At 44.4% G+C, this 10,131-nt stretch overlaps 1 protein-coding gene across 1 annotated transcript; it reads right to left on the bottom strand.

Moving 5' to 3' along the window:
* Positions 1–4,665: 4,665 nt before the first annotated feature.
* On the bottom strand, positions 4,666–9,755 carry LOC125546648 (putative disease resistance RPP13-like protein 3). Its single transcript, XM_048710825.2, has 2 exons — positions 9,152–9,755; positions 4,666–7,378 (listed from the first exon to the last, which is right to left on the bottom strand). The coding sequence occupies exons 1-2, from the start codon at positions 9,643–9,645 to the stop codon at positions 4,978–4,980; spliced, it is 2,895 nt and encodes a 964-aa protein (XP_048566782.2). The 5' UTR covers positions 9,646–9,755; the 3' UTR covers positions 4,666–4,977.
* Between the last annotated feature and the right edge of the window lie 376 nt (positions 9,756–10,131).

Genomic DNA, 10,131 nt, shown 5'->3' with positions numbered 1-10,131 from the left:
AGAAAATAAGTTGTGGATATGCCCCACAGATCCAGGAGTTGATAAACTCAAAGATGGGCACAGGCACATACTTGTTGGATAAGGAACACTTTCCTATCTATCCTGACTTTAAGGACAATCAAGTTGTGATGAATGAGAATGAACCATCATCAGTACAACCTCAAGAGAAGAAGGAGAAAGCAAAGAAAGAGAAGGCTGCCAAGATGCCAACTCAAGAGGAGGCATCTGAGTACTTTTTGAAAAGCAAGCAAGATCAGCTTGGCTACCTGATTGCATCCACTCTGAGGATTGAGAAGGGACTGGCCACCCTAACTCAAAACCAGGAGAGCTTCGAAAGAATCGTGCGGCAAAAATGCTATGACTTGGATGTGAAGGTAACTGAAATTCAGTCTGTTGTGGAGCAACTTCAAGATGATATGCAGGAGAGGAAGGGCAAGACAACCACTGATGCATTTGTCAGGGTGCCTAGAGCTCAGAGGTCTGCTGTAGTGCCTGTTCCAGACACTAGAGTCACTTCATCTGCACTAGCTACAGCTCCAGCGCAACCAGCTCCAGCACCAACTCCTTCAGCTCCATCCACATCAACTGAAGCCTTCGTTCTTGGAGTTCTCCGGACACCACCACCTGAAGACCAAGCCTGAGAGACGTTTTAGTGCTATGCATTTTTTATGAACTTTTTGGTAACTTGTTGCCAAAGGGGGAGAAAAATGTATAGATCATAGGCTTCGAGAGAGAGAGAGTTTGCTTTTGTTCTCTCTTGTCTTCTTGGTTAAACTTTGTTTGTCTTTTGATTGCTTGAGATACTATGCTATTATCTGTGAGACATTGATGATCATGTGGTTGATCATAAGCTACACTTATGCTTGTAGATGATATTATCTTACTTATCCTTATATGATCATTCACTTTGCTTGGTGATGAGTGCATGTATTTAATTCTTATCATTTTGAGCGCTCCACCAAGATGTATGTGACATGGAAGAGTAACCCATGATCCTAACTCATTGTGCATTTGCAGTCCAAAGCAAATCTTAAGATATGCACAAATTTAGGGGGAGCTCTTGCTTTTCACATACTTCTCAAAGCGACAATATCTTTCACTCTTATTATCATTTGTCGAAGCTTTGATCTATATGTTGTCATCAATTACCAAAAAGGGGGAGATTGAAAGTGCAACTATCCCTGGGTGGTTTTGGTAATTCCTAACAACATATAGCTCATTGACCTAACATCATTCCAAGATTAATATTTCAGGAAAAGCTCAATGAATGGCATGGCATGGATGAGGAAAGTGAATCCCTCAAAATTCTAAGGACAAAAAGTTTGGCTCAAGCATGAAGCTCAAGACTCTACATTTTATATTTTAGTGATCCAAGATCACATTGAGTCTATAGGAAAAGTCAATACTATCAAGGAGGGATGAGGTGTTGCTTAATGGCTTGCTTGCTCAAAGTGCTTAGTAATATGCTCCAAAATCCTCAACTACCTTCCCACATCCACATATGACCTAAACCAAAAGTCAAACTCGGCCCCACCGATTCTTTCTATCCGGCGCCACCGAGTTTCAAATGTCATAGCCACTGCCACAAACCCTAGGCAAATCGGTCTCACCGATAGGGATCTCGGTCTCACCGAGATGGGATTGTAATCTCTCTGTTTCCCTTCGTAACATTTCGGTCTTACCGAGATGAGCGATCGGTCCCACCGAGATTGCAATGTAAACTCTATGTTTCCCTTTTGTAACATTTCGGTCTCACCGAGATGAGCAAATCGGCCCCACCGAGTTTACCTGACCAACTCTCTGGTTAGCTTATTACCAAAATCGGTCCCACCGAGTTTGTGTAATCGGTCACACCAAGATTATGTTATGCCCTAACCCTAACCATATCGGTCCTACCGAGTTGCATCTCAGTCCCACCGAAAATCCTAACGGTCACTAGGTTTGCTGAATCGGTCCGACCGAGTTTAACCATTCGGTCCCACCGAGTTTGGCAAATTGTGTGTAACGGTTAGATTCTGTGTGGAGGCTATATATACCCCTCCACCCACTCTTCATTCGTGGAGAGAGCCATCAGAACATACCTACACTTTCAATACACATTTTCTGAGAGAGAACCACCTACACTTGTGTTGAGGTCAAGATATTCCATTCCAACCATATGAATCTTGATCTCTAGCCTTCCCCAAGTTGCTTTCCACTCAAATCTTCTTTCTACCAAATCCAAATCCTGTGAGAGAGAGTTGAGTGTTGGGGAGACTATCATTTGAAGCACAAGAGCAAGGAGTTCATCATCAACACACCATTTGTTACTTCTTGGAGAGTGGTGTCTCCTAGATTGGCTAGGTGTCACTTGGGAGCCTCCGACAAGATTGTGGAGTTGAACCAAGGAGTTTGTAAGGGCAAGGAGATCGCCTACTTCGTGAAGATCTACCGCTAGTGAGGCAAGTCCTTCGTGGGCGACGGCCGTGATGGAATAGACAAGGTTGCTTCTTCGTGGACCCTTCGTGGGTGGAGCCCTCCGTGGACTCGCGCAACCGTTACCCTCTGTGGGTTGAAGTCTCCATCAACGTGGATGTACGATAGCACCACCTATCGGAACCACGACAAAACATTCGTGTCTCCAATTGCGTTTGAATCCTCCAAACCCTTCCCTTTACATTCTTGCAAGTTGCATGCTTTACTTTCCGCTGCTCATATACTCTTTTGCATGCTTACTTGAATTGTGTGGAGATTGCTTGACTTGTGCTAAGATAGCTAAAATCTGCCAAGAACTAAAATTGGGAAAAGGCTAGATTTTTATTTGGTCAAGTAGTCTAATCACCCCCCCCCTCTAGACATACTTTCGATCCTACATCCACTCAACATATCACAAGTCGATCTGCAACCACATAAGCAAAGCATCAACATCAGACAAAAGGAGGAATGAAATGCTTAACCTTTCATACGATACTACTGATTCATCTTTAATCAGCTTTCCAATGTAAGCATATTTTTATTACATGATCAGCACTTTTTATGCTTGGCATATCCAAATCTGACATGCATGACAAGCTCGTCAATGACTAAACTTAACCACACCAAATAAGGCCCAAATAATACAGAAAATAATCAATCACTTGACTCATTGCAGGTAATGCATAATATGAGCTCCTGAAATAGCACGTACAGGAAGACTCTAAGATCTCTAATACAATCACAAACCTGCACACAAAAAACTGACAATTGTTCTCATTCTTGTTCTCCCTCATACAACAGATCCGACCAACCTATTGGTTCCTGTGTAAAATTTGGAAGAGAAAATTTGGAGAAGGATGGGGAAGAAGGTTGCAGCTAGACTGGAGAGGAACACCATGGCACCACCGAAAATGAGAGGCTCTTTGTACATCAACACAACTCGGTGCGCTCGAAATCAAATCATCAAAGCATGTGTGTGTGTGTGTGTGAAAAACAAAGGCTTTTTGATCCTGCAAGATGTGTGGAATCCCACAAGAATCAAATGCCTAAAGGATCTCCTCCCCATTAGATCCAGTGCCAACAAGTCCCTGAGATGATTAACACAGGGAAAACAAAATCAAGCACCACAGAAAAATTGGGAATAAATCAACAGGAAAAAAGCCAAACCGGAGCACTGGACCTAGGCGACGACTACGAACCTGACGGTTGTGGTGGATGAAGAGGACCTCCTCCTCCTCGATGTGGTGACCGAGGAAAGGACCTCCTCCTCCCCTACCATCGCCACCTCATCAGCTGCCCCCTGCTCCTCCACAAGCACTGGAAGACCAGGCCACCCTTGCTCTCCCACAGCGGCAACCTGCGCCGATCCGGAACCACGACGTGCATCTGCCAAAGCGGCGACCTGTGTCGATCCGGAGCCACGACGCACGGCAGCTGCAACGGGCCATATGCTCCTCTCATGGACGTGGCCCTACCGCTCATCATCATGGAGAGGAGGCGACGACCGCACATGTGGCGAGCGAGCAGGGGAGGGATGCGAGGCTCGAGGTGGACGGGTGATTGGTAGATAGGGTTGGCCAATCCCACATCGCCCACGCTCGCAGCAGTCAGCCTTTTTTGACCAGAGACACACGCGACGCGCACATAAGAGGGACACTACAAAGCCGGGCCCGTAATGAAAGAAGCCCCACTCGTCATCCGTTTCAGCACCAAATAGCAACGTGAAGAAAAAACAGTGGCTGGATGTTTAACAGCAGGGTCAAAAATCGCCAGCGAGGTTAATCGCAATCGTTCGACCCTGATCTATGTTGCGACGCAGATGCATCTGGTGGACGGGCAACCTAGCGTGATTTATATGTTCGATGAGTTGTCTTGACAAGTTGCGAGCTCATGTATGTTATGATGGATACGCAAGAGGGATACCCTGCGGTGATGTTGGGCATCCACCACAATTGTTGTGTTGATGCTGCAAACCTGTTCTTGCCATGTTGCAAATATTGGCTTCTATGTTGAGTATACTAGGATGACTCTTCTCACTGCTTGGTTGCGATCAACAGGGGTTTTTTTCTGCTTCCCGCTACAAGTAAATATATGCATGGAGGTATGAAGTATGGAAGAAAAAAATTAGACAACGATCAAACTAGCGCATATAAAGTGCAACCTGCACTAAAATTAATTAAGACATGACTTTTATTTTACAACACAGTGTCATTACACTTGCATATATTGTATACATAATGCTAATCCTTACATTGTCTGTTGTGCATGTAACACGATAAATAACATGTACCGATTAATTGAACACAATCACTATATAATATAGCATTGCTGAATTTAAGAATGCTCTACACGCAGATACCTGCTTTATTGGTAATATTACAATACAGAAATACATAAACACTCCCAAAGGAAAGCTTAATTAATCAAGATGATGAGTTTAATAAACACACGAATTAAAAATTGTACTAGAAATTTCACACGGCCAAGTCCAGTGCAAGCAAGGTCATGCATGTGAGAAGAGTTCTAGTTCTGGTACATGTTGCCAGCTATCATACCTGCCCTCCACCTTCCATCTCGTTGCGTTGCATCTGTTATGTCTTCACTCTTTGTTTTGATGGCCACATGATTGATCTTCTCCTCAAAGGCGGAATTTGCAGGCTTGACGATGATGGAGCCCTCTTGCAGCATGTTGCAGACCACTACTTCCTTGAGATCTGCCATCAAACCTTGTAGGCTTTCTTCCCCTTCTTTCCCTTCAAGCTTGATCTCCATCTTGGGGCAACCAGATAGAACGATCTTTTGAATCTTCGGAATGGACCTGGGTCGTATTGTCCACTTTTTCACTCTTGTTAGGTTGGCCATCACCAAGCTTGTGACATTGTTGAATCCTTTATCAGAAAACAAGAGATTTTCTTCACGGCAGGAATCCTCGGACAATACTAGCTCCATGAGGCTTGGCAGCTCACCTATCTTGTCAATGAACTTCTGATCTGCCAATGATAGCTTGAGCACTAGCCTAGTGACATTGGGTAGTGTGTACTGGTCCTCCTCTTTAACCCTTGATGTGTCGATTTCCCCGAGCAGCTCTAGGATCTGCAGGCGGCGGAGTGTGAAGTTTGTGAAGAGTTCGAATGGAATATCTTTCCCAGCAAGGTGCATGTACATGAGTGACTCGAGCTTTTTGAACACTTCTCTAAGTGCTTCCCAGTGCGGCTTATCCAGACCTGAAATATGCAAGTTGCGAAGATAAACCATGTTTTCTAAAGGCTTGATGTCCTTGCCTAAAGGATCAGAGCAAAGCAAGCCTGTGAGTGTTTGCATGTTGTTGAGCACGCCAGCTGACTTTGGCAGTCCTAGCATGTTGGCCACAACATGTCGCAGCGTTGGAATCTCCCAGAATGCTTGTGCCACCTTCTTCACCTCAGTTCTCTTTATGTCAAGTGTCTGAAGGTTGATGAGACGAGCAATGGAAGAAGGGAGTTTGGTAAGGGAGCGACTCCGGAGCCCTAGGTACCTTACATGGATCATATCCCCAATTGCACCAGGCACCTTTTTTATCCTTAACCCCCGGAGATCAATTACACGGAGGAACTTGGATGCCGGCAGAAAACGAAGAGCATGGTAGCGTAAATCACTATTGTTACCTTGCTTCTTCAATTGGCCATGCGCTCTTACTTTGGAGCTAAGCGATCGTTTCCCATTCTGTGATCTTTCCTCAGCAAAATCACCCAAGATGGACCGCATCTTAGGGAATGCGGTGCCCATTGGTATATATGTCTCTGTGTAGTTCTGGAGGTGCAGACGGCGAACTGCACCGGGTGCAAGGAGATCAGCATTGTCATGTGCCTCAAGGAAACTCGCCTCATGTGCTTCTGCCTGTGCAAAAGCATGGAGACGATCATGGATAGCAACAAGCCAAACACCTCCATTCATGTCCCTCTTCACCAGGCGGATCATCTCCCTTGAGATCAGCTCCTTCAGGTAGTTCTGACCAATGTCCTCCATGGTTTTCCCCTTCTTTGGCTTCAGAAACCCCTCGGCGGCCCATAGCCGCACGAGGCGCCGCGCATTGTAGATCAGGTTCTCTGGCATTCCTGCAAAATATAGGAAGCAAGACTTGAGCCGACTTGGGAGATCGTCAAAGCTCAAAGCCAAGATCATTTTCACTTGCTTTGGCTCATTATTCGACTCGAGCTTCTTCAACACCTCTTCCCACTCTGATATGCTCTTTGTCCGAAGAAGCCCAGCCAGCACCACAATAGCCAAGGGTAGTCCGTGGGTTATCTTGAACATGTTCTCGCATGCCTTTTCCATTTGTGCATTGGGTTCTGAGATTTTGCTACCAAAGATCTTCTCTTTAAATTGGTTGTTGGCCCCAAAGACTCTGCGACAAAATAGCGCTGAGCTATCTTTTTCGTCAAGCTTGCCTATCTTGAGGGTGCTAACTTTTGGGTTAGCATATGTAGCTTCTTTGTCATCGAGGCGAGTAATGACCATCACTCTACTGCCTTTCTCATTCTGTGGTAGGCTATGGAGTATGGAGTGCCAGTTGCTGAAATTGACCAGGCCATCAAGCATCACCAGGTAGCGTTTATTCTTCAGGTACAGCGAGAGGGCTTTATGAACTTTTTCTGTGATCGAATTTTTTTGTTCACAGGCCTCACTCTCGGGACACAAACGCTTGTAGATGAAGTACAAGATGTCATCATCTCTTATTTGTGGTGGGACATTGATCCAGGCTCGGACATCAAAATGCTTCCGGATAATAGGACTGTCATACACTTCCCATGCAAGTGTGGATTTGCCAGTGCCACTCTCCCCAACTAGTGACATGACAGATCTGCTAGTATCATCACCAGCGAGAAGATAACGTTGCAGCTCTGCACGTTCATCTTTAAAGCCAACCACTTCGTTACCCTCATCCCTGCATATGTTTGATTTCAAAGGGAAGCACATTTAGTAAAATAAATAAATAAATAAGTATGGGGCAATGTAACATCAAGTGCAATTTTTGCATACGTTAACTACTCCCTCCATCCCATAATATAAGAGCATTTTTAACACTAATCGCTCTTATATTATGGAACTGAGGGAGTAGTATTTTAAGCCAATAGCATACAACTAAAGTGAAACGCGACAGAGCAAGCGCGTCTCTTTAATTTTGAAGAAAAGACAAGTGTTTCCGGAAGTTAAAAAAAAATTGGCTTCATTCATATGAAGTCAAGCCTTCGTGCTTTTTCTCTAAAAAGTTAAAGAAACAGAAAGAATATCTTGGATGTACATATATTTAGTAAAAGTGATGATAAGCTAAAAAAAGTCACTTTACCGAGTGTCTTAAAACACTCAGGAATCTCACTACAGGAAAATCCGTCAACTGTGGTCAACAAGGACATGCGTCCATTTTTTTACTGACTATCTATAAATTTACTAGGTGTCATGGAAAAGGTATTTGGGAAAAGAAATTACCGAGTGTACCTTTGTACACTCATGAAAGTTAATGTTTTCCGTGTGTCCCATAAAATACACTCTGGAAAGATCTTGATACTCAGAGAAAATAATTTCCCGTATAATGTATATGCATTGTTTTCTTGTGCATAGATATGCAAAAAAAAGTGGTATGCTTCATGAGAGCTTGAGCTCCCTTCGCAGTTACTGAAGGGTTCATAAGTTTCATAAATTTTGGAAAATAATTCTCATTGTGTATATTTAAACAGTAATGATTTGTGGTGTGATCTGGGATATGAAATGATTAGTGGAGTAGAATTTTAGTCTAACCTCAATTAGTGGAGTAGAATTATATGCTCCCGTGTCTTATTAACAATATCACAAGGGGCATGAATTCTCTAGAATGTGCACCCGAATAGAGAATCCTTATTTGTTTAGCTATATATCATGCATAGTGATGTCCTGGTTATGAAGATACAACTTTGGAGACTTACCGTCTCTCTAAAAGATAATATATCCTCTCTCTCTCTCTCTCTCTCTCTCTCTCTCTCTCATAGATGCATAAAGACGTGATCGTAGCCATGGATAACCTCTCAACATAAATTGGGAAAGTAATAAAAATATTTGTATCATCATAGATGAAACTGTATCGGCCTTAGAGCATTCTAAATATGCTAGTGGTTCTCTATGTGTGTAGAATAATTAACTCAGTTTCACAAAAAAAAAGAATAATTAACTCAATAAACCGCATGGGACATGTGTTTAGCAAACTCAAAATTCACCCCGAATAATTAACTCAGTTTCACAAAAAAGGAATAATTAACATGAGGTTTTGTGGGCCTTTGTTAATTATTTCGTAAATAACTGAAACAAAATCTTTTTTTGAACACAGTGCAGACGCAGATGCTCATACGTACACACAGACACTCATTCCTATTAACGCACGCATGCACACCCTACCCCTATTTGTAATGCTCGCACTGACATTTTACATTTGTTTCTGTACTGAAAGTCATGTTTTGAACAAGAATTTGAAGTGTCAATCAAACGATATGAATATGAATATCACATATCAAACAATATATATCAACATGGTTACATGACCAATAATATCGATCCTACTTAAGTTGGGTTTCACGGGTGGATGGTGAACTTTGTTCATACGGTATAAACTATGCAGATTATTTGCTACATGCAGATTGGAATAAAACGTAAGAGGTAGAGATGGGAGAGACTGTATACGTACGCGTACCATGCTGGGACGGTGTTGATGGTGGAGTTGTGGGCGGACGAGGAAGCGCCGGAGGCGGAGGGTCGGAGCGTCCTGATATTGTACTTGTCGACGTTCTCGGAGATCTCCATGAGCCTCTCCTTGATGCCTTCCATCCGTCCGCTGAGGTCATGGCGGACGGAGACCTGTGTGGTGCAGGAGGCGGCGAGGTCAAGCCACCTCCTCCAGGCGGGGACCCCCTGCCGCAGCGTGCTGAGGTCGACGCGGCGGAGGAAGTCGTCCAGGACGTCCTCCACTTCGTGCGCCACGTCGCGGGTCTGGCGGATCCAGAGGCCCACGTACTGGTTGGCGCCATCGCGCCGCTCCTGGTCGGCGTCCTGGATGAAGGTCTGCAGCCACTCGAGCTTGTCCCGGAGCAGCCGGATGTGGTCGCCCACGCCGCTCAGCAGCGCCGCCTCCTTCACCGCCAGCTCCCCCAGCCGGTTCAGCACGAACGTGATCGAAGCAGACGCCATGCTCGATCGAGATCTCCTTGCCTTCTTCTTCTACCACACGTACGTACCAGCTCAGCTGGCCGGAGCGTCCTGGCTAGCTAGCTAGGCTCAATGCATGCATGTACATTAGCTAAGGCATATATTTGGCTTATGGTGGCAAGATGTATGCTTCCATTCCCTTCCGTATATAAGCTAGGAGTGAGCTTGTCAAAAGTCCGCTAGCTTGTTCAAAAGTCAGAACTGAGCGCTGGCATTAATTCCCTGGCTCCAGGAACTAACACACGGTATCTATATGGCTCATGCATGATTGATACTTGTACATATAGATAAATAACACATGCATACTAGTATGTGTGTAACAGAGTTTGATTCCGTCAAGAAAAATATGGCAAGTTGCATGTGCTAGCTAGGAGTAGTTGCTGGTCAAGAAAACTAAGGTGGCTTAATCTGCGAGCTAGCTTTGCCTCTGATTGCAAGCTAGCCATCAGCCAGTATAGTTAGCTAGTA

The sequence above is a fragment of the Triticum urartu genome, chromosome 3A (genome assembly GCF_056163025.1).
Source record: "Triticum urartu cultivar PI428250 chromosome 3A, HENAU_Tu73, whole genome shotgun sequence".
Lineage (NCBI taxonomy): Eukaryota > Viridiplantae > Streptophyta > Magnoliopsida > Poales > Poaceae > Triticum > Triticum urartu.
Note: the sequence above shows the minus strand (reverse complement) of the source record. Positions and strands in the feature narration are given on the sequence as shown.

What these genes read in the sequence shown, in the direction of transcription:
- LOC125546648 (XM_048710825.2), bottom strand. Translation starts at nt 9,645, where the DNA reads ATGGCGTCTGCTTCGATCACGTTCGTGCTGAACCGGCTGGGGGAGCTG. An exon ending in ATCAACACCGTCCCAGCATG is followed by an intron (nt 7,379 to 9,151) that starts GTACGCGTACGT and finishes AAACATATGCAG; the next exon opens with GGATGAGGGTAACGAAGTGG.